This window comes from Patagioenas fasciata, chromosome 2, assembly GCF_037038585.1.
Source record: "Patagioenas fasciata isolate bPatFas1 chromosome 2, bPatFas1.hap1, whole genome shotgun sequence".
Taxonomy (NCBI): domain Eukaryota; kingdom Metazoa; phylum Chordata; class Aves; order Columbiformes; family Columbidae; genus Patagioenas; species Patagioenas fasciata.
Genome location: NC_092521.1, coordinates 35,489,543 through 35,514,844, shown reverse-complemented (window position 1 = coordinate 35,514,844; position 25,302 = coordinate 35,489,543). Strand labels below are relative to the sequence as shown.

General features: G+C 38.5%; 1 protein-coding gene across 14 annotated transcripts in view; it reads right to left on the bottom strand.

Annotated features, from left to right (window-relative positions):
- Window positions 1–25,302, bottom strand: part of EYA1 (EYA transcriptional coactivator and phosphatase 1) — a 167,139-nt gene that overhangs the window by 67,338 nt on the left and 74,499 nt on the right. For 3 of the 14 annotated variants that reach the window (XM_065832068.2, XM_071804005.1, XM_071804007.1), the window contains 6 exons: window positions 16,615–16,664; window positions 15,076–15,203; window positions 13,195–13,257; window positions 2,766–2,846; window positions 810–879; window positions 292–437 (listed from right to left, as the gene is read on the bottom strand). In XM_065832068.2, the coding sequence (XP_065688140.1) occupies window positions 292–437; window positions 810–879; window positions 2,766–2,846; window positions 13,195–13,257; window positions 15,076–15,199 (484 nt within the window). In that variant the 5' untranslated portion in view covers window positions 15,200–15,203; window positions 16,615–16,664. Of the gene's footprint in view, window positions 1–291; window positions 438–809; window positions 880–2,765; window positions 2,847–13,194; window positions 13,258–15,075; window positions 15,204–16,614; window positions 16,665–16,835; window positions 16,854–22,220; window positions 22,267–23,789; window positions 23,947–25,302 lie in introns of those variants that run through there. The other 11 variants (XM_071804006.1, XM_071804008.1, XM_071804009.1 and 8 more) reach the window with 8 other exon arrangements.

Here is a 25,302-nt window from a genome sequence, read left to right as displayed (position 1 = left end):
CTGTGTAATGGAAGTCCCTAGATCTCTTTTCCCATTTCACTGCTGGTTTTTTTATATCACTAATAAAAACCTCATGAATTTCTCTCCTTGATCCCAAAACAGAGCCATCCTCTTGAGTAGCTTCTTAGGTCTTTAATACTTAAATTAAGCATCACTCCAACGGGGAAATCACCAACCTTACAAAAGAAATACTTGAGAGCTGTCCCACTAAGCACTGATGCAAAGGTCATGTAATCTTGCTCTAAAAAATATTTACCTCTGGAATAAAATAACACTGACATGATTTCTTACCATATGAAGTGATTCCATAGGGTTGGCCGGGCTGGGGGTAGGTAGCATAAGCTGTAGCTTGTTGCATCCCCGTTGTAAACTGTGTCTGCCCATATGCAGCCATCGTTTGTGAAGAGGGGGTAGGAAGAATATGTGGGTATGGTCTGCTATTGATTACAAATGACAGAAAATAGGAGAGACACTGCATTAGACAGACATGCATGTACTTATTTTTAGCCTTATAATCCTGCTACTTCATTAACATATAATCATAGGCTACGCTAGAGAACAGAAACCGTAGGACAAAGACAAAACAACAACAAGGAATCAATAATAAAAGAATAAGTAAAATAAGAAGTTTCCAAATATTTTTAAATACGTTCTTAGCATTTTTTAAAAAATATTTTTTTCCCTGGAAGCTTCTGTGGTTTACATTATGACTTAACAGATGGACCCAATTATTATTTTAAATGAGGTTAAAATCTGCTTATTTCAGTTATTATTACTACTACTATTATTATTTTTAAAAGATATCATACTTGGAAGGGTAAATCTGTGGTGGGGAGAACTGGTGTGTTTGTCTTGGGCTGAAACCACTGCTTCCAATTGCTGCACCAAGGAGAAAAGAAAGCACACAGAAGTGTAAATACACACACCAAAGATAAATATTATTTTTCCTAATAGAATTTCAGAGTATTAACAAGATTTTAATTAAATTCAAATATCATTGATACCTTAGATAGAAAATAATATTTTATCAGGAACTATACAAGAATGTTTAACATTAAAATCTTGATTACAAATTTCAAATACTAAATTGCCCCTTTGTACAGCTCCTGGGCAATAGTCTATTCTTTGCTCACACACAGACAACATTTTGAACGCAAACAATCTATTTCCTAATGGAAACATTTCCCTTCATATTTTCAAAGGATTATTGGTATCTCAAGTGCAACATTTTATTAACTTTTAGAATTTTTAAGACCTACATTTTATGAAGGAGCTTTATGCATGCCTCGATTGAAAACATATGGCCAGCTTCAGAGCACGCGCCCTTTTTTTTTTTTATTATTTTGGAATTCCGTAATACTGACAATCTATTACCATATTCCATTTCCTTCTTTTGCCCCATCTTATCTGCTTTCTAAAATGCTTTCAGGCCTCCAAAACACAGGTATTGCATAAAGATGTCCCGACCAATGTGCGAATTTACTTAGTGGAAGACTTTAGCCTAGGAGGCTAAACACTGAGCTGCTCCCTGGCAGCGCAGCCGCTGCTGACACAGAGCTTTGTGCCAGCCCAGCCCAACGGCTTTTGGTATTTTTTGGTGCTGCTGAGAGTGTGGCAGATGTGCCGATGTGCTCTAGATGTTATTTTCAGGAGCCCCTTCCCTCTCTGGTTACTATTTGGGTGCCGATTCTTCTCTTAGTCCCAGGGCTGGTTTGGAAGCCTTTGCCAGGAAGGGGTCAGCCGCAGGTTATGAGACTACTGTAAAATCAGACAGCCGGAGAAACAACAGGCCCTATTGCTAAGTACTTAGAAATAAACAAGGCACGGATAATTACCCTTTGCCAGCTACCCCTTTCCTGGCCAACTACAGGAAAAATCCATCATCTTTACATGCTGGGAGCACTTGCAAAGTGTAGAGGGAAGGAGGGAATCTCTTTCCGTGCCTTCCAGACATGATATTTTTCTGTGGCCTGGGGAGCTGCAGACATGTCAAACATTATGGTCTGACCTTTAGTCAGATGTAAATAGCTCCTATAGCTCTTCTTTCACTCTAGAAACCTCTTTTGTTTTGTCTTTCCAGTTTGATACTTTCATACTCAACAGCATAGGCAGAAAATGGAGGTTGTGACAAGATCAGAAAAGGGTTGCCTACCTGGACCCTGACTGGTTGCAAGATGACAAATTTTGCTATCCTGGAAATATAATCCCACGACATAGTACTAGTTCCTTTTTTTTTTTTTTTTTTATTTGATTTGCACCATATAAATGATGTGCTTGAAATATCACAGTTTATCCACGGGTATGCAAAACTGTGCAAACATCTTCTGATTTTCTACAGTGTTTGTCTCCTGCATGTTAGCAGCTAAGATGTGCTTGGTTTCCAGGAAGAAAAAAAGCCTGACAAAAGAATGAATATCTTGACAATAATAAATTTAAATAAATAAGACCTACCCCTCAATGACACCACCAGTCACAGAGGCAGGTGTTTACTCACAAAAAACAGGAGCAATTTACTCTGGGCCAGAGTACTCCCTAGTGAGACTCTCACTGAAACACCAATGGACATCAATAAGCCTGATGCTGTAATTCTCCTTACTCAGGGAAATCTCCTAATGACCTACACTGTCTGAGTAAGATGAAGAAAAATAGGCATAAGTTGCAAAGTGCACGAGACTTTTTAACAGCTGTGCACAGGTTTAGACCACCTGGGATAAGAAACAGTGAATGAAAAAATGCTGAGCTTAAAACCTTTGTTTATTCCTTACCTGATCCTGAGAAATTGTCTAAAGACCCGTCTGTGGTAGTAGTAGTAGCAATCTCACTGCTGCTCATTGGTTCTGTTTTAACTATAGAAATATAAATCAAATATATTCTATATGCACCTAATATTCTTGCACACACATGCACATACACTCACTGCAGCCACAAATTGAATAAAACAAAAATCTGCTGAAAATGTTCTAAATCATGGCTATCAATATTTTGCATTTTATGTATTTGTGTATATGAACAATGCAAAGTACTGCCAGCTATGATTTACACATACATATAAAATGATCAAGATGGTTATTTCTGTCCCCAAGGAATAAGAGCCACTGTAACAAACCAGAAGTCCCCATGCAATTCTCTGCACCTGTCCTGATTCCTCTTAATCCTGCAGACCCAACAATAAGAGTCCACATTTAGATCAGGTCACACAGACATTTACAGGCTTGAAAGACAGCAATTTGAATACGACAAAAAAAAAAAAAAAAAAAAAAGGAAATATTTTAAAATGGGTTTCTCTGGGTGCTGTTTGATTCTTTTTTTCATCCAAATAACTTTTCAGAGGAAAAATGAGAATTTGTGATGAAGTAAACCACTTTCCTCATGGTGGATTCCTCCTCTCAAAATTAAAACCAACTTTATACTCGACAACATTGAATAAACAGAGAGCACACAGTCCTCATCAGGTACTTCAAGGAACACTTTTACATTTTATTCCTTCTGCCCCAGCAACCCAATGTGGCTGCCAGAGAGTGAAAAAGAATGAAAGTAAAAGAGATTCTCTCCTGGATCATGCTGTTTCACAATTAATTAATTACTTTTAATAGAGCCTCAGTCAAAAAAAAAAAAAAAAATTTCCTTTTCTGCTACTCCAGCACAATCTCAGTAACAACAGCATTCCGATCCATGGAGAAAGAATGGGGCTACCCTGCCCTGGATGCAAACAGGTGCAATCCCTCCTCCCAGGGAGTTGATGGATCAGCACAGCCATCTCTCAAACCCATTTTTACATACCCAGCTTTTGGAGTTACAGCACACCAAAAGCAACTGAGGGTGATGTTTCAGAAAACAACGCAGCTGATCTTACTATTAACATCCCACCACTTTTGCTCTTGCTGAGACATGCAGTCACTGCTTCCCACACACCAGCGTGGGTGCATACCTGACCTTTTGGGGAGGCGGTTCAACAACAGTGCAGAAAGCAAACCCAAGAAAACCAAGGTAAAGTGCACCTTATTTGACGTGTAAAGCCGTAGTGTCATCTTGACATAGGTGTGTGTGTATGTATGTATGTTTGTCTATACATCTGCGTTCAGGATTTGCAACCATCAGCAACAGAAACCCTTCTGGTGCCAGGTTTGCAAAGGGTGAGGGAGAGGCACTTTCCACCTTTGACAATGGACCTTTCCTGTCCTTGCCAATCCAAATTCTTATTTCTGCATGCCTCACTATTTCCTTGACCTGACCTCATCCAAGGGATTTACATGCAAACTCTCAAGATTTTACTAATCACCCACTGTTTTCTTCTGATTTTCACACGGGATGTTTTGTCTGCACACACTAACTCAGGAGATGAATTCTAGTTCCATACAGCTTCTAGCTCTTCTACATTTGCATTAGCAAGCAGTGCAGCCCAGTAAGAAAAGTTTCATGGGGTAAAATGGTTGGTGCAGAGGGTCCAGTATCCACGGTTTAGGCATTAGAATGATAGGTTTAGTTTTGTCCCAAGGACAGAGCACCCATCAGCAGCTGGAGAATGTTGGCTGTTCTCCTGCAGAGCACCTTTTTTGAAAGAAGTGAAGTCCAAGAGACTCCACAAGGTGAATTAATGTGTGGTAAGAAAGGATGGCCAAGAGGTTCACTTCAAGAGTGCACTCATGATCTGAATTACAACTGTAATACAAATGCATTTCCTAAAAACACAGCATGTAACACATCCAACATCCACTTCATAACTAAATACTGAAAGTCTAACACACAGATGCAACAATATATTTGTTTATCCCAAGTAATTTTCCAAAAACTACCAGAATTTTACAGCAAGTCCTACACAGTTTCTTAATCTAGATATGAAGAATTATAGCATCTACATTATCGTTTGCTTTTTCTTAGAAATTTATTACAGCTACATTTTACAGTCAGACTAACACTTCCCTCATAGACTACTCCAGCTTTCCCAAAATTTTGCAAGTCTTCTGAACTTAATTTCTATAGTACAATTGCACTTCTGGAAATAACAACGAAAGATGCTTTTCTCTATAGCTGACAGCTGTGGGAAAGGAAAAGAGATAAAGATGACACAGATAATCTAGTTTAGGGTAAGGAGTGGAAGACTTCAGTGTGTGCTTTCCCCAATCTCCCTCTTTTCTACTGGAGAAACAATTCTTCTCTATTCCTTGTAAAATAAAATATCATTGTTTGGATCACTGCAAATTAGCAGCCTAAGGATTACGCTGACACACCTCAACATACACTTATACTATAATTTGTTTTAGATAAAGATTTCTAGGATAATTACTTTCTAAGTGGATGCAAATGCCTCTCTTGTCATTGGTTTAAAAAGTACTTCACATGCCTTTGCCACTTATCTGGATCTCAGATCCTTGTTAAATTTATCATTTTGGAAAAAAAACCTCATCAAAATGGAATTTATGTCTCTATGAGTGATTAGCAATATTTCATTATTAAATTTCATTATAACTGAATGCTGTTTACTAAACATATGACTTTTGAAGATATAGTAAAACATATGAAATACACTGCAGTGCCTTCCTCATGGAAATGAATTCTAGTTGCTGACTGAGGTGCTCATAAATTTTTCGTAACAACTGTTCCTTATGTCTCCTCACTTAGCTGTTATATTTCCTGAATATATGAAAAACCAGGATAAGAAAGGCTATTCACATTTTTCCTGATCTGGATACCCATTAGTAGGGTGATAACAAATAAGCCCTACCATGCCATCTTTAGGAACACCCATGACCTTAACAGACCTTGTGCTGCAGCTAGTTGGGAATTTAATAAAGATGGATAGGAAGTGAAAAGTCCTCCATTCCCCAAGCATTTTAATCAAAATGCCAGAAAATGACTGCGTATTTCCTTCTGTCTGAGCCTAAACATATTTCAAGAGGATGAAAGCTTGCTATACAAAGAAATAAACTGAGAAGAAACAGCCATGGTTTTACCAGTTGGAAATATTCACCCCTGGATTCTCACTGCAAATGAAGGTTTGCCTAAGACAAAAACTGACCTGCATGGAGACTCTAGCAGGGCCTGTTTTGATAGAACAAGGGGTAATGGTTTTAAACTAGAAGAAAGGAGATTCAGGCTAGACATGAAGAAGAAATTTTTTACGATGAGGGTGGTGAAACACTGGCCCAGGTTGCCCAGAGAGGTGGTAGATGCCCCATCCCTGGAAACATTCCAGGCCAGGCTGGACAGGGCTCTGAGCAACCTGATCTAGTTGAAGACGTCCCTGCTCAGTGCAGGGGGGGTTGGACTAGATGACTTTTGAGGGTCCCTTCCAACCTAAACTATTCTATCATTCTATGATCTTTCCCCTCAGAATCACAGGAGAAAAGAACTGCAAAGGGATTTCCTAAGGTTACAAGTTTGCCAGTCTATCACAACAGCACATCAGCAATCCAGGTCTATCATGAGAGGTGTATAGAGCTGTCCAAGGAAGCAAAGCTTTGGTCAGGCATGGATCTGATCCTGCCGTGTGCTCCTCAGGCATGCTCTGGATTTCAGCTCTCCACATTTTCCATGACAATTAACATTTCTGCAACATGTCCTAAGCTTTCACAGGATGACACCGGGCAGTCAGTGGGAATATTGCCACATGGACACAGAACACATCGCAAGCTTGCCAGGAACTGCCAACAGCACTCTCAGTCATGGCAGAAACCACTGAAAGTGAAACAGGAGAGTTCCGTTTTCTACTGCTCCATTGTCAAAACAGGACTTTACAGAGGTGCAGAATTATCAGACTTGCATTGTAGAGACAGACTATGATCTAGCAATAGGCTACTAAGTTTTAGTGTTGACAAAATCACTGATGTAACAAAACAGGCTATCAAGAAATTCAAGACAAAAGCCAATGTATTTCTAATCTGCTACAAAAATTTAACAGTTACAGATACAGTTTATATTCCAAGGAGCTTAAGAAGCTATAACAGAGAAATATTTTTCCTCTTTATTTTTCTTTTCTAGTTATGTGTGACTCTGAAGACAAGATTTTAAAAGAAACTGTATAAGGAAACAACACAGCAAAATCATAGAAAAAGTAAGACTAACAAATAATAGCATACATGCTAGCTCTGAGAAGAAAAGAGCACACATTCTGAGATAGCATAACTGCTGATCTAGCATTATATCAATTGCTGAGATATTTCTTCTTAAGTCACTCAAAGACTCCAAGTGCAATGTGCCCTGTTTGGTCAGCCTTACAAAACCCTAACAAAAGGCAGTTAATAACAACTTACATGGCAGTTTCTGAACTCTACCGTGAAAGAGAACTTCAGACTAGAAACCACAAGTTCATGTGTTTCATCGGTCAAGTAAGAACTTTCTGAGCTCACAGTTTGTCGCGCAGTCACTGGGGTATATAGCAGTAAAGAGTGCTGTGAGGAATGAGATGCTGGTTGTTTTAAATATGGATTTAGAGACCTAACATTTGGCCATTCCCAACACAAAAGTCATATGAATACATCACAAAGATTGCACTTTCAAGCATGCAAACAGTAAGGTTCTTAAATATATTTTAAAAATTACTTTGATTATCTAAAATACAGCTTGCTTTCCTGAGCTAGTATTTTTTAACCATGCCATAGACATTAAACCAGATTAGAAATATTGTAAACATGACTAAGTTATTTAATCTGTTTTAATTTTGCATTTAATAATTCTGAATTAATACTATAATATTATACTCTTTGTATTATATGACTAAGTGGGCAAAATGAAATCATTCCTGGCTAAGAGCTCTCAGTGTTCACAGAGCACAAAGAATCTCAACAAAATAAGCAAGGCTTTTACATTTGTTTATAGACATACAGTTAAACATGATCTCTAGCCCTATTTTGTTCTGTCTCAAGGTGACATCTTCAAATAATGTTAGCAGCTAAATACTCTGTGGACACAAATTTTCATGACAGATACTGCCCCGCCATATCTTGATTACATATTTTATGTATCCATTAGTATTCATACACTATTTTCCTTGATACCATCCTCTTTCTGTACCCACCAGAAGCCCAAAGCTCTCCTGAAAGCTCAAAGAAAATCATTTGCCACTAACAACAGGACAAAAATTCTACCTTGAATCTCTAAACTGATGATATTTTCCATTATTTCATTTAAACTCTCAACTGTTTGCACTGAAAAATCTTGCAGTTACAAACAGGTTTCTAAAGGTTACAAGTTACTTATAAACAGGTTACTCAATTACCCTAATTCTTAACTGGGACATTATTTTCTTTTTATCATAGACCATCAAATCATCAGCTCCTGACCACAAAGCCAGATAAACTTACTTGCTCCTGCTTCTCAAAGCAGAGGACTCTTCCTGAATTTCATTTGCCTGGAAATTACCAGAATGTAATTGCTGTAAGGTAATTTCCAGTCTAAATTTATGTTCAGTTCTCAAAGAAAGTCCCTGCACAAAGCAGCACATTCTAATTCAAGCCCAGACTGTTTCCTGCTTGTTCCTTCCTCTGCTCCAAAATTTCTGAAGTGTGTGGGCTGCAGTTACACGTAGCCTTCACTGCATGCATGGTTCCCCCACGACCTTCATCTTCCTCTTACGTTACACATCACAACTGAAAGAGCCTTAAGGTCATCATAAGCTGCTCACCTAGTAGTGAAAACCTTGAATTTACAAAGAAATGGCACCACTGCTACAGTGCAAAATCAGGAAGAACATCCAACACCAAAACCACCTGGGTGGAGACAGATTTGCCTAGTACTTGTAGCTGCTAATCAAGATTTAACACAGATATTCACCTGACATATGTAGCCATGGGTTAAAATAGTCTCATTCACCGTAGTTAGGAGATGAGAATATCTCAGTCAAAGTAATGTTCTTATCCCTTCACACTAGATGATTGTATCTCTCCTGTCCAAATGGAAGCAGCGTATACCCAGACAATCATTTAGAAGATTAGATTTAGAGGATTATTTCTTTTTTTTTTTTTTTTTCCTTCTTAAATCCTTGATTGGGAACCTGACCGTGGCAGTTCCCCTACATATATGTAATAGTTTGCTCTGTGTCTGTATAAAGTATCTGTACTCTTTAAAAAAAGCCAGGCTGAATTACCACACAATGCCACAGTCTCAGCCATTAATGGCAAAGAAGGTTGTCTTCAGCCACCTTCTGGAAACACAGAGGGCTTCAGGTGAACAGAGAACATCATGGAGAAGTCAAGTCCACTCTGCAGTGCAGGTATACAAGATGCAAGTCTAAGACAAGAAGACAGAAACAGAATACAAAGCAGGGGCCGTCTTTCATAAGTGGGAAATAATGTCCTCTACTTTGGCCAAGGTCTGAACTGCAGGACTTAAAGCCAAATTCACCTGGACAAAGAAGGGCAGTGCCAGCTTGCATTCCCCTCTGCCCAGCAGCAGCAGCAGCAAACTCCCCAGCTTGTCTCATCAAGCCAGGTAGCACAGGTGCTACACTCACTGACCTGGGGTCAAATGACCTGGCTAACCCCGAAGTGTGACCAAGTTTCATGATTTTTTATCTACCTGTGATAAGCAAAACTCCTCAGAAGACTACAAGATGCAAATGTAAGTGCTAAATCATCTGAAGGGTCACAAGTCTCTGAAGTTGCTAAGGCTCTTCAAACATCATCCTATTGTCTATTAAGGTGTGAAATTAGACTGAGATTTCTAGGGTTCCCTGGAGTTTCTGCTGGTGCACACAAACAGCAAGGGCTGGATTGCCTTCTCGTCTGTATTACTGGTCAGGTGTATGATATTTCTATCTTACGCTGTGCAATCACACAATTGCACACATGAAAATCACACATAACAGGCTGGCCCCACTGGAGAGACGCTGTTCCCAGTGCAATGTGTTGCAGTTCCAGTTTTTGGTGAAGCAGTGAATATCTTCACAAGTTCTTGACATCCCACAGGCTGTGCAAAGCCACTGTGCCAGCAGGGCTTCGGGACCCTCAGGCACGCTCAGAGGGTGCTCTCACACCACCACACTCCATCCACAATCTGGAACAACATGTGCTGTGAACATGTTTATGAGAAGCTGGCAAAAATAAATTATATTAAAATAATGGTGCTTCCAGACGTTCTGTTCTTTTTATTTTTTTAAAGACCTTTGTCATTTGGAGTATTTTCTTTCCCTCAGATGTTTATGAGAATCAGTATTGCTATTGATTTTTTCACTTAAATGAGGTTCTTCCTTTCAGGAAAATGGTATTTCTAAATATGGAGGTGTCCCTGTGTCAATCACAAGTTTCATACCATCAAGCTCTTAATCACAAACACAAGTCTAGAAGTATCAGCACACATATATGGCAGAAACTTCAGAAATGAGCAATTAAAATACACTAGAACCCAAGCATCTCCCAAACGAGGATCATTTTGTCTAAATGACATCACCTACCACAACTTTGTGCCCCGAAGTACACAAAATTATCAATAACTATTACTTATTTAAAAATTTGAAATTATTCACTGCTAAAATGAAGGCTTGGTTTTAACACTGAAAAATTATTTTGAATGCTACAAAGTATTGTTAGAATTACACGCACACTCAACTTATCATTTACTTACAGAAATCTACATCATGTGCTGTAACAATCACCAGTGCATACTCTCTATATGGATTTCAATGTCTTACTGCACCTTCAGAATCTTCAGAAAATACTGAAAAGATTTTTTTCTCCATTTTGTAATACTGCAGCTCAACAGCAAACATACTATACAGTGCTGCCTTCTGAAACCCTGAAGATGGAAACTAGACTTAAAACAACCTTTCTAATGGCCACCCATCAGATAAGTCATGTAGTGGGGAGCTTCGACTGCCTTTGTGTGAGATCTCATTCTCATGTTGCAGCAGGTACTTAAAGAGTGAGAACCCTTTTTTTTCCAAAGGAATTTTGATGTTCAACTCCCTTTGAAGCCTCTCTTCCTATGTATCTTTGAAAATCTGATCTTCAATTTGTTATCCACTCAGAAATAAGGGCAGAAGTAGCTCTACAGTCCTAACATGAATGAAGTGTAGTTGCTTGGAAAACCACGTCTCCTCTCCCAGTCTTCATCTATTCTTTTCCATTCCAGTTGCATAAAACATCATCACGATGGGCCACAGACTCCTGTTTCTCACTTTATGTAATCCATCAGAACTGATTTACATTCTTTAGATAAAAGTAAAGATCACTGCAGGCAGAAACTGGATGCAGTTGTCTGCTACGGAAAACAGCTTTGCTACTCCTTTCAAATGTATTGATTACTTGCAGACTTTCCTCTCTAAAGTATATTGACCAAAGTGGGTGCTCTTGTTGGAATAGCCACTAGCTGTTGGATAAAACTTAACAACTGACATTTTTATTAGCTTCTGTTGTTATTATTTCTTTAATTCCTTCAGTATCAACCAAACATAGTAATTTGCTGACAAAGGAAGATTAGAGATAAAGGATGACTATGAACATTTTGAACTCTACTTCAGTTCTCCCTTATTTTTTTTATTAACACATTTTCCTAGGTAGGTCATATAGGACAAATTTTTAATGGTGTTTGGTGTCTGCTGTTACCTACAATGGATAATATTCTGTAGAAAAATAATTAAAAACATAATGGAAAACTCAAAAACTGCAGTATTTATACCATCAGCACCATTTTGGCATGCCAGAACTGACTTCTCTGAGAGTTTTTAGCCAGATGTTTTAGTGCTACCCCTCTGGATTTGATCCTGGGAAATTTCTGACTCATCAGCATCTATAATTTCCTTGTTACTTCCCCATCACTGGCTTGAAGGCCATGCTGCCTGGCCCAGAGAAGAGGAAGGAAAAAACAAACACCAGCAAAATAATTATTTCTTACTAGTAATTACTACTGAGTATTTTTTTTTAATTAAGATGGTAAGAAAATGCTACTTTTCCCCTCACCACACATACATCCAGACTAATGAAGACTGTCCCACATTCTGCAACAAACCTAAAAGAATAGTGTAATTTCTACAGAAATCACAATTCTCTAAAACAATCCTGTAGAGGAACTGCTATCTGAGACAAGGAGTAGTAAATCTGACTTGTTTAAAAATGTTTAGATAAAAGGAAATAAACAGCAGTCACCCAAAACCCCCTGATTTTCTTCAGCTACAGTCCTTGGCCAGCAGCACCTGTTCAGTTCTGCACTACAGTAATTTTGCTCCACCACAGTGAAATTAAGCACACAAAGAGTTATTATATCAAAGCTGCACACAGAGATTAAACTCAGACTCAATCACACAACTAAATTCCCATTCAGCGCTTTGCCAACTTACCACTAAGTGTGAAGCTAAAAATATTCGCTAATAACAGTGAACTATCTTCCAACCACATCCTCTTGTAGAACAACATCAATAAGAGACAAGTCTGAAAGCGTGCCTTAGAGGAATTAATGAACACCTTTGTTTGAAACAGGGCCATTTCACTTTGGGACAGGGTTTGGGTTTTTTTCTTCTGTTTCTTTTTTTTTTTTTTTTCTCCTCCTCCTCATCTAGTGAACATATCCTACACTTCAGGGTATGGAAACTTGCCTAAATCACACCCACAGTCAAATCAAATTTAACATATCTTTACAAGATATTTATGACATGCAAATACCTGGAGGCCATGTTTCTCATTCACATGAAGGTCCTTTATGCCAGAAAAGGAGGGCTCTTTCATGTTAGTGAGAACAAATGCATAGTCGATTAGATGTTGGTTTCACATATTATATTTAACATGTGAAGGTTCGGCAACACGCATCTCCACTCCACATGCAACAAGCAAGCAAACACACTGCAGCATTTTAGGAAAGGTGTTTGGCAAGCCCTTACGACTGCATCCTCACAATCAGCTACTTGTGTCTCAGCAGGATTCTGCTTCAAGAATCTCAGAAAAAATAATTTTACTTCACCTTTCATTTAAAAAAAAAAATAAGAAAGCCTTGCTTCATTCACTCCATTTTTTCTTAAGCCTTTTAGCATCTCAAGGCATCTGCTTTGCTCACAAATTTTGTACACATCTCAGTACACATCTAATTCAGAAATAAATTATTCAATTACATTTCTTTCAAAAACCTTTCATTATTTGTCACTTAAGGGCAGAGACAGGGATTTTCAATTTAGAAAGCTTAGACCAGAACCGCCAAACACAAGTTATTTCTTGGGATGCTTTCTGGACAAGGTGTGAAAACACATGCTGCGCCCCCCGCAGCCCCCCAAACCTGCGGGGCTCTGTGTGCTAGGGCTCAGCAACCAGTCTGCAGTGCTGAGGAGGGTCATGTCACCTGAGGGAAAATTGCACAGAAAAACAAAAACGTTTGGGTTCGTCTCAGAAGGTAAATGTATAATGCAATTCATAAGCTTTCTGGGTAGAAGTCACCCAAAATTAATAAGCCTGAGCTTCAAAATTCTAACGTCAGATAAATAAGTTACTGTGGTTTAATTCACTTTCTTTGATAAATTCTGCTATCTACTGAGAAGCTGGGATATTACTTCCAAAATTATTTGCTACCTGAGGTCAGTCCTTGAACAGACACAATATACAGCTAATTTCCTGACAAAGTAATATTAAGCACCCTATTTTCCAGAGCGTATGTCTGCACACAACAACTACTTAGAACAAAAACGTCGAGCCAGATGGTGTCTTTGTGTTCCAAGGAACATTCCCTATTTTTGTTCTGCTAAAGAACCTTCAAAGTTACATAAAAGCTACAAAAGCTGGTGAAGTTTACAGCAAAGGCTTTCGTGAGTGAGAGGAATTTTAATTTGAAGGGGTTGAGCAATTTTTAACCTGCACCAAAACTGGTATATACCAGATAATATGATACAAAAATATAATAATGTACTTGGGTATTAAAAAAATAAGATGACTCATCTGTGGATATGAAATATTTTTCTGCTTAAACTACACTAACACATTAAGAACTTAATTTATTCTTTTAAAAGCTACATTTTTTTTTTCAATTAGCTTAAAATTTGACTGCAGCAATACTTTTACAGCAATAGAAAAAAAGTAAATTATACACATCTCTGGCACAAACGCCTGTTAATCTGATAACCCACAAACTCTCCCCACTGCAGAGGACTCCAATTAGAATGAGTAACAGAAATGTATGGGGAACTGAGGGGGGATAATATCTGTTTGACTGACATGTGCCTTTCCTGGAAGAATGCAATGCGTGTCCAATAATCCTAAACAGTCTGACAGCACTAATATGACCCAGCTCTTAGGAAATAAGGCATATCTTTGCTACAACAGCTAACTATACATTTATATTGAAAAGTAATATTTGAAACTGTGTGACTCTGTTTTCTAGTAATGCATTAAAAGCCCTCTTCACATAATTAGCCAAATGCCATGTATGGTCTTTCCTATTATTGCCATAGAAATATTACAGGAAAGAGTATTTTTTGCTGCTTTTTACATAAACTTTTCTGTGTTTCATTATATGTACTATTACATGTATTATATTACCAGCAAAGCTGTTAGGTTGCTCTGCTGTTAGTATTCTACTGAGAATAAACATAACTTATCAACTGGCTGACTGCTTCTTGAAAAATAGGTATCAGTTTACCCCATTGAATTACTACACCTGTTTGAATTTTGGCCACTCCATCAGAGCAGCAAGCTAGCCCGAGGAAATTTCGACACTTGGTTTTATTAGTCTACTTGACAAAACTTTAATAGCCTTAGAAGCTTGCAAAAAAATGAGAACATAAAGAAATACTCAGAGAAAAGAAGAAAAGATGAAAGACTGCATTTTGTGGTTTGACAATTGTAAACATCTTTTTTTTTCTCATCGCTAAACTACTGTTTCAGGTTTTTTAATTTCTTTTTTTTTTTTTAAGCTCTGCACATACTACCTGCTCAGTCCATTCAAACTCCATGAAAGGAATATAAACCTGGAACGAAAGCTATTGCTGAAACTTGATAATAGTAACTACTGAAAAACACTGAACATTAGCTCTATACACCATATTACATAAACACAGAACACCTGAAATAGTAAAACATTTTCTCTATATACCTTACTGACTGTGAGAACATCAATGCAATAAGGAGAAAGAACAAACTATGAAACACTAAAGAAGTGGTGGCTCACCTTCTGTGCCATTTGGTGTCATGGAATTATTACTTATATGAGAGTTATCAAGTTTTGGACCACTGGGGGATTCACTACTACCACTTAGACGGCTATGTGGGCTGGCTAGATCCTGCATTTCCATAGACCTGAAAACAAGATGCAACTAGTTTTAGTGACAGATTCAACATGGATCATGGAGGAATTACCTAGATGAGACACAGCTCGCTATTAATCAATGTCCCAAAAACATTAAAAAACAAACAGCTTCTCCCAACTTGATCCTTTCTAGTACTAAACTCATTTTGTAGCCACACACATGACTGACCAGCTACCTTAATTATTTTTGCAGCTTCTAACAGAATAAAATTTAGATACAAAGTACTGTACTTAAAACATTTATGTCACCTTGCATTTTAAGACACATACAAAGATATACAAATATACAAAGACACGCAGTCTCTTTGCAACAAATTAACACTTTGCTTTTTCAAGATTTACCACTTTGTGGCAATATAATGGGCCTCCAAACCAAATAAAACACTTGAAGCAATTGTGAAAACCTCTCATCTACTGACAGGGAATGAGATATTCCTGATGTATGTGTTTACTCTGGCAAACTACTTAATTGTTCCTCTGTTTCCGTTGAAACAAATGCAGCATTAAAACATTATTATGTCTGCTCACTTGTTTGCTTTGTGGATTACATAAAGCGTGCCCAATTGAAAAGGGATATGACCAATGCATAGTGAATCCATATAGGCGTTAGTGTGCCTTAGCACTGCCGTATCTGAACAGCTGTCGTTCAGCCAAAATAGGAAGAGAGCAATTCTGATTCAAAACAAAAATTAAACATTTATACAGAACAAAAGCAGCTGTATATTTACCATTTGCTTTTTTAAGAGCCTTATATAAAAAGGCCAATGGCCATCACCACCATGACATATTCCTCGGTTGATGCTGGGGAAGCTTATGATTGAAATGCCCCATCTTTCTGTTTCTTTATACCTTAAACTTTTGATAATGTTGATGAATTCAATCTAGGTAATTGCTCCCAGTAGAAATTTCATAGGTTACTGTGCCTCCAAGGCATTTGAACCAGTAATTTTTTCAGTTTAAAAGAAATGCTTAGGCTCTTTTAAAGACTATTAAAATTACATTAAAAATTCCTCCCACTGTAATGGTATCAATATCCTCAAGCCTAAGTGTCATTTCAGATACAAAGTTTTCACATGTTAACTGAGATTTTATCACAAGTTCTAAGCATGAATCCTTCATTTTATATTTCATTACCTAAAACAAACTACACATCAAAAGGATGATACGGCAACGAGTTTCAAAAGCCAATATCTAATATAAAGTCAAACAATTTAGAGAAAAAGTATAGGTGCTCATGGTTGACAGACTTGGTTGCACACACATAAAAGCAACACTCTGGCACTTACTTGCCTGCTTAACGCAGAAAACAAGAATATACATTTACTTATCACCTGAAGTTTTAAAAAAAAAAAATTAATAAAAGGCTTGCATAAAAATAGCAGTTTTCAATCAAATCCTTACCTGCAGCTTGAGGAAACAGCGACATCTGAACTGGTTTGGGACTTCTGCACCTGCAAACCAGGGAAACAAACAGAAGCCTCTGTTACTCCGCTTTACTATGAGGCCTTAAATTAAAGAAAGGATATCACTGCAGATGACAATTCTGTCCTTTAAACCCAAAAGGAGAGGAGGAGGGCGCGGTGCCCGTGAAAGGCATATTGTCTTTAAATTGAAGGCTCAACTGTTGTTTCCTCGGCAGGTCTCTCTCCCTCCTCCCCGCGCCGGGGGACGACGGCCAAGTGACGGGATAGTGATTCATCAGGGGCCCATGACAGCTGCAGAGGGGCTCACTCCTCCCACGGCATGGCCGCACACCCTGGCAAAGGTAACCCCACCACATGCCCCACCAAGGGCAGGGGGAGCCGCTCCAGCTCCGAGCCCCCCCGGCATCCTCCACCCCTCTCGCCTCTGGTCATCTCGGCTGAGTTCTCTCCCTCCCATCCCCTTAACTCTGGGGAGCTTCTTGCCCCCACCATGTTGCCTTTCTTCTTCCTCCCCTTTTTGCCATTCGTCCTCTTTGCCTGGGCAATAGAGAACCTGCAAGTCAGCTCACCCAAAAGACGAGGGGTGAAACACGACAGAGAAGCTGCCACTGTTTTTTGGGGGGAAGACAAGGGGCAGGTCTGTCTATGGTAAAGATCTTCAATAAATGACCGACAGTATTACGCAAGCCCATCTCCAAATGTGGTGAATTAAAATAAAAACTCCGCATGTTATTGCACAAGGTCTTACCCATAAAAATTCCAGTCGCTAATAAGATTTCTGATAAAATTACTTAAAAGAACATTTCTGGATAAATAAAGAGGGGGAAGCTGCAGCATTCACCTCTGAGGTCACTCATCAAGAAAAAGAATCTGGTTCTACTGGGAAGCCAGCAATAATCTTCCAGTTTTATAAAACAACTCCTTCTAGAACTCAGGTGAGCAATAGATTTTTATGTCCTATTAGAAAAACACCTTTGCTTTGCTAACAGATGTCTCTATAGCCAGTGATGATTGCCGGCAGGTGATAAAATGATAAAATTCAGGTGAAGGTACAGTGGCAGACACTGTTAGCTTAAAAGCACGCAAAAGCTTCTCTGGGCAAGGTATACATCCTCTTAATGTCTGCACTGAGGATCCTTCATGTGCATTTCCATTCAACCTGAACTGACATCTCTTAAATGATCACAGAGCAAAGACAAGAGAGATGAGGCATTTTAAGTGCCATAAAAATCATCCAAGCAAATCCTACTTATGTGTCTGTAGGGGTTTTTTTTTGTTATTTTTAATCACAGACAGAATTACTACTAGCAAGAGTAAACAACTGCTAGGGGCAGCCAGGCAATGCAGAACATTACAAATGATGTCACGAATCATGCAATAATGCACGCTGAAAAACATCAATCTTTTTATAACTGGGTGGTTAAAGTACTGCATAATGTGCTTTTCAGTACATTGTCACATGCCAAATCAAACTAGATGAGCAAATACATTCAAAAGTGCGCATTTTGTTTTTCTTTTTTTTTTTTTAAATCTTTTTTTTCAGTTCTTTACCCCAGAAACTGCAGCAGAGTGCCTTAGGATATGTTTCTGCTGTTACTTCTAAACACCTGGAAAAAATTATAGGTGAGAACTAAGTTTGCTTACAGAGCTATCTTCACTCCCTCTTGCACAGGATCCTTTAAAATATATCTTTTATAACAGCAAAAACTTCATTTTTCAAATAGATGCTTTAATTAACTGATATTTTTCAAAGTGCCCTACAGTGTTATTCATACTAAACTCTAAAATACACTTAATCTTCACTATTTTATTTACTCAAATTAAAAAAAATACTAATAACTTCCGTACACTTACAAATATATACATATATATGCACATGTGTTTATAGTGAGAGATTTCATTTAAGGATTCATGGGAGACGGGAAAAAAAAAATCCAACCCATTCAAAGTGAATTAAATATATACCTTATACGTCCTTTAACACTTTATGATTTGTGAAAGTTCATATCCACAATCTTCATTTTCATTAGACATACTTTAGATATATTCCTTTGTGTCTCAAGGATTATTTAAACCATGTGTTGCACGTTACCATATTTAAAATGACTCTTTAATCAAAATAACTTTAAAACAACTAATCCTCACTTAGGCTGGTCAGCTGAATCCACAGAGTGGTCCAGGAAAAATAAATCTACTCTCAAGAATGCGAATGCAGACAACAATTAGACACAGATGTGAGTGAAATTAGTTACAGTTTACAAAATGCTACACTTCACATGCTTTCAGTTTTTTATGTGTAGTACAAAATTACAATGCAGTAAGGAACCACACTTGTGATGACCAGTTCATAGAATAAAAACATTTCTGGGTGGCGTGTGCTTGCTCTCATACATTCTCTCATTTTGCCAACAGATTTCTGGATAGCTGAAGTTCTGCAACATAGCTCGCGTATCAAACAAAAAGCGGGAAAAAAAGGCAAAAAAAAAGAAAAAAGCCAAAAGGCAAAAAAAAAGCAACAGCCTTACTTGACTCGTCACAGAGAAATATTTAAAAAAAAAAAAAGAAAAAAGAAAGAAAAAGGAAGCTGTCACTCACCCTTCATACTCTGCGCTCTACTGAAACTAAAAATGCTTTATATGCTAAATGACATGCACATTCTCCTTAATACCTCAAATATATTACTGTGTATAATTTGATTGTTATAAGTAACGTTCACATCTTTTTCTTTCATATGGATTGCAGATCTAGGCACTACATACTACATGGGGAGAAAGTAAGGACAATGATACAAAACCACTTAGAATTCATCCATTTAAGAATCTTAAATCAGTAACATCAAATTCTGATTAGTTAATGAGGTCTTTTAAGTTTGCCTTTTTTCTAATTAAATTTATAATTCTTCACAGATGTAGGTTTTGTTGATGTTCAATTTGTCTCTCTCATTTTGTTAAACCTCACATAGTACTCCACCAATCCGTTGAATAGCCACATTAAATCTGTTAATACCATGCTCTTCAACCCCAGAAATTATTTCCAGAAGGCGAACTTGCTTTGAGAGATCATCAAACAAGACTTAAGGTACACATTTTATCACATTTTCCCTACCACAGAGCTCAGGATGCGGAGGAAAATTCATGACTTTTGCACTGTTTATTATACTTTGCTAAATTACGAATCAAAAGCATCTGACAGAAGATCATGTATGAAGCCAAAAAGTTAATAATGTTCTGTGAAAAGTAAACTGTAAATGGGAAGGGATTCTGAATTTCAGCAGTACAGAGCAAATAAAATGTAGGTACTTGTCTAAATTACAGGTTTTGCACAGTATTTTTGCTTGCTAGGAGAATTTTTTTTTAATATCTATAATTTAAAACATTTTTTCTGATGAAAAGAAAAAATTCCTAAGTGAAAATAAGAAGTTAACCCAGAAAATTATAGCCAGCACGTGCACTTTTTGTTAAGACACAGGTCTGCTTTAAAGAAGCAAATTTAAAAGACAATGTCAATTTTCAAATCAGAGGATTCATCTGGGAAAAGTGGGGGTCGGGAGGGGGAGGGAATCTGTCATTTTTAGCAGGGGCTGGAGGGAGGGAGAGAAGAGGACTTTTCACCCACCAGAACTCTTTGCCTCCTTAAAAGTGCTTTGCACTCACCATCTACAGGCATAATGACTTCAAGGGCTACAATGTTACAAAACTAAAATGCAAACTGGCTACAAAAAGGCACCTTCCTGGCAACACATGAAACTTAGTAATTCTTTCGCTCTTCCAATAGTCATGTTGCGGGGGTCTAAGGGAGGAGGTAGAGCTCTTTCACTAAACGCTCACATCAAAGACAAATTGCACTTATTAAACCAGAAGCAGGTAATTAGTTATTTAATTTTTAATTACTAGTTTAAATTGTTCTACAAGTGGTCTCCTACATACTCATTTCATACACTTATGAATGAAACATTTTGAAACCCCAACACTTTCTTCCCTTTCAGAAAGAAGTCCTACAAGGCGACAATGCTTCTATTATGATCAGCCATTTAAGAATGTCTTTCTGCTTTTCCAAGATTTTTTTGGCTCCCGAGAAATATTTCATACTTATTGCAACTGAAACAAAATGATTACTCATTCTTCTTTCTCTGCTCTCCAAAGGCAAAGGGTGACTCAAGCTGCCTGTCACTGTGCAGAGCTGCTGAAAGGGGATGGCTGCTCATTTCCAGACCCCACCAGGCCTTGGGAAAACTCTGACAGCAGTGAGGTGCTTGGCTAAATACTGCGTGTCAGTGCTTCGTGAGCAACACCTAAACCACTGTGTGCATATGTGTTTATATACATAAAAGTATATGATGCACATGCTCATGTACATGTACAAAAACATATACAGATTATTAATTTATTTTACATATCAGACCAGCAGTCTGTGTTCTGGTGGGTGCCAATCAGTATGGGATGGAAAAGAAAATATTCTTTATACATGGCATTGAACACTGAAAACTTTCAGTGATACACTACACAACACTTCTTTACCTAAATTTATCTCTGTCATAATTTTAGATTTAAACGAACTACCTGAAAATACACGATTATATGTTTTTCTCGCTGAAAGCTTTTATCTCTTCTGTTTGCCTCATTTTAAAATGTTTACTTACAAAAAAACCCCAAACAAACAACAAAAAAACCACCAAAACCCAAACAAAGCAATGCCACCAGAAAACAACTACCTTCTAAGAAACACTTTTAAATGCACAAACACCTTTGCTTTTCCAGAACAAACTTTTCACTGCAAAGGACAGTCCTCCTGCTTGTTGGTGTTTGTCAGAAACACCGAGAGAAATACATATTTGGAAATTTTTTGTGGGTCTCGGTTCCTCAAAAGAAACATGCAAATTTCATGAGACTTCAAAAGGTCTTTAACTTCCTCGTTCCTAAGATCACCGTTCTAAATAAACCACCTAAAATGTCAATAAACGTCAAATATTTCAGTCGTGTAGATGTTTATTCTGTCATCTTAAAAAGTTCTCCTGTGGGGATCTGTGTGTTTTCCTTGGTGTTTGGAAAATTTAAACATATTAAGCAAAAGGATTTCCTGCTTCAGAAAGCGCTGTCAAAATCTCTGTCAGGCATTCTTCCTTCCAGCTTTTTTATTCTTTTTCTCACGCTCTCATGTCTTTCAGAAAGATCGAAGGGTTTTCTATATTACGTGCCTGTTTTGCCCCTATTTAACATCCCACCATCACATTATTCGTATCTGCCGAAGCATTAGCACGCTAGGAAGTCCAAACAGGAGAATCCCCAAACCTGGCTGATCACAATAAACAGAACCGCCTAACATCTGTTTTGTGGGAAGCCTACAAACCCCAGCCTGAAACACGGCCAAAATTAACTGCTGCACCTAGTGATTTATAATTGAGCCTTGCTCTTCTCCAGGACGGCGGGCAAACCCCGCGCAACTCCGCGCAGGGTCCGTCCCCGCCGCCGCCGCACAACTCCGGGCTGCTTGGCGATGAGGTTATTGCGATCAACCCCTTTCTCTGCTCTTTTCCTCCCCCTTCTCGCCTCTCCCGCTGCTCCGCGCTGCCCGTCTGGTACTCACGGTGCCGGGGCGCGCCCTCTCCGCGGCGCGCAGCCTCCGCGCTGGCGGGCTCAGAGCGCGGCGGCGGCGCCTCCCATGGCGCGGCGGGGCCGGCGCGCCCCGGGGCGTAGGGACGCGGGCCGGGGCCGGGGCCGGGGCCGGGGCCGGGGCCGGGGCTGGAGCGGGGCGGCGGCGGGCAGACAAAGCCGCGGCCGAGGCTGCCTCCAGCCCCGCCGTCTGTTTGCTCAGCCTGGTGGGTCTGCCCAGGCGGTGCCTGGGGGCACGCTGCCGCTCCGCGCCCTCTCGCCTCCTCACCCCCCTTCTCCTGCCCCTTTTTTTCTCTTTTTTTTTCTTTGGGTTTTGTTTTTGTTTTTGTAATGCAAACCGCAGCTATTCTCTTGTCCTAACCTTATTGGTTTAAAAGCAACAACTGCAATGAGGCTTGTGCGTTCTGAAGTCAACCTCCCTGCCTGGGCGAAACTCAGCCGGCGCTGCCGCGCTCTGCCGGCTGCGCGGAATCGGTGCGGGGGTTGCGCGCCTCTGGCCGGCGGTCGCTCCACGGCCCCCTCCGCACCCAGCGTCCCTTTTTCTGCACCTTCTTCAGACTCACCCTGGGACAAGTAATGAATCCCTCGGGTCCTTCCTCGTTTAAAAAGTTTAATTGTGTGTAGATGCGTCCCCTCTAGTAAGCTGGGTTTAAACAAAAGCCGCGCTAATAGAAGAACTGGAATTAAACCAACATTATATCAATGAGAGAAGCTAAATAAGGATACTCACAGAGGCTCTTAAGCATACAACCAGCATGCACGTCCAGACATGCCGTTTTGATTGGATATGTAACAGATTTGTTCTCAAATATCTGAGATTCTTGCAACCTTGTAAAGAAAGGGTCTGCTAAAACTATTTAAGCCAGCCTTCTCCGATATAAAGGTATTTATTAAATAAAGTATCTGGTTTAAACTATGCAGATATGTGAAATATCTGTACTTCTAAAAACAATGATAAATGTAGTCGAATTTGTACTTGAAATTATTACTACTCACCTACTAAAGTTTTAAAATAGAAAACTGTGTAAAGGCCCTTTCCATAGACCTTACAAATATTTCCAAGGGAGAGATGGTTGCATAGAGTTAAATTTGTGCATTAAGTAACAGTAACTCTTTAAAGCTTCACTTTTACCAATCAATAAGTAATTAAATAATTTAATTAGTAAGCCATTAAACTGAAATGAGTTTATGATACATTTCTATTGCAGCACACAACCCACACAACTCTTTTTAAAATATATACATTATGTTAAAAAATATTTTAACATACACACTAACTAAATTTGACCAGGGTTCTCCAGAGCACTTCCACTTCATATACAGTATCTTTCAATTAATGTAACATTTATTTCTCTAAACTGTTTCAATTCACGTAATCTAAATCTGATGAGGAAAATAGCATAATGATTTGCAGTACCAAAAAAAAAAAAAAAAAGAAAAAAAGAAAAGAAAAAAAAAGAACTTTATACTGCATAAATAGATTCAAAGAGAACTTTTTTTCTTTACAAAAATCTGTGGTTATCCACTGCTAATATATCCTTACCTTCAATTAACTAATCTGTGAATGAAAGCAATACTTCTAGAGGAGAAATGTCTTCTGGCTATTACATCCCAGTAAGTGAGACATTGTTTCGTAGCAAATATATTGGGAATACTTCAGGAAAGCTGATCAGTTTGCAAAGCTACAAGTCAACCTCGAGCTGAAAAGGCACCTAGGATTTAATTTTGTTTCGCGGAGAAAAGGGATCTCGGGACAGTCACATACCATATATGGGAGCCCAGGTCAAAATAAGCAGCTTTCGATTGGGCCCGTCTGCGTAGCCAGCACAAACACAATCCCTTTACTTCTTTATATTCACAAACCAGACCTTGCGCCAAGAAAACTATTTATGATGTTCTACATTAAACTGTGAAAGAAATACAAATCACTTATTATGGAGACATGCAGTTTCGTCAGGTAAAATTCATTTGAAATCCTGAAATATTAATAGAAGGCTATGCAATCGTTCTGAACTATGTGCTTCTTGGAACAGCCACGATCCTCCAGAAAATACTTACCCCTAAAATGTTTACCCGTGACAATAAGATCATTTTTTAAAAAATCCTATCCAATCCTATACAGCATTAAAGACACATGTCTTGCTTCACTCTCTCTAGATCTACCTATTACATGAAAAAAGATCAGACACTTACTTCTAGGAAGCAGAAGCTTTTATTTTTTTTCTGGGAAAAAGCCTTCAAAAAATACATTGTTGTGAGGTACCATCTGACACTGGAAAATGTAACTCAAAACCCTTTCTCAAAAATAGTGATACTTAAATGATGCTATGGAAATTTAAAAAAATATTTTAAAAAAGTACAACTGTACTTCCAGTTATGTATGTAGGTGGTTTTTTGCATAAATATACTTCACTCCATATTTGGGAAAAAAAAAAAATAAAATACTGTTTTAGATGTAAAGCTTACTGAAACAGGTTTACTATGGGTTAGAGTTTGTAGTCCCTAATGGGAGTTTTGTCTAAGTAATAACTTCAGGAGTGTGTCCAGCCTCTGTATTTAATTAAACTGAGACAGATCCCCATACACACATACAGAGCTTGATGATGTGATGATAAACATAGGATAAATTACACAGAGGCTAAGATGATCAGAAAAGGGGTGCTGACGACGCATTGCAAGAAAAGAATCAGCTTTGAATTTTTAATCTCTTTTGTAATATGGCATGTAGGCAGTATGGGAACTGAAGCCATATAAATGATCTAGATGGGGGATATGAGATAAAGGAGGGTCCTCTGTGTTTATATAGCCATTAAACAGTGCCTTAAAGTTCTTTATCTGATGTCTGAAGATTGGACTTCAGATTAATGTATATCATTACCCCATGGTATGGTCTAACCTATGAACTTATCCTACAGATGATACCATGGACCAGATTGTCATTTGGTTTAAGTGAGTGCAGTTTTTTATATTTCAACAACTAATCTAATTATGCCAGCTGAGCACTGCACCTATTTGAAATAAGTTTGCTTACTTGGCTTTTTTGGTTTTGTTCTTCC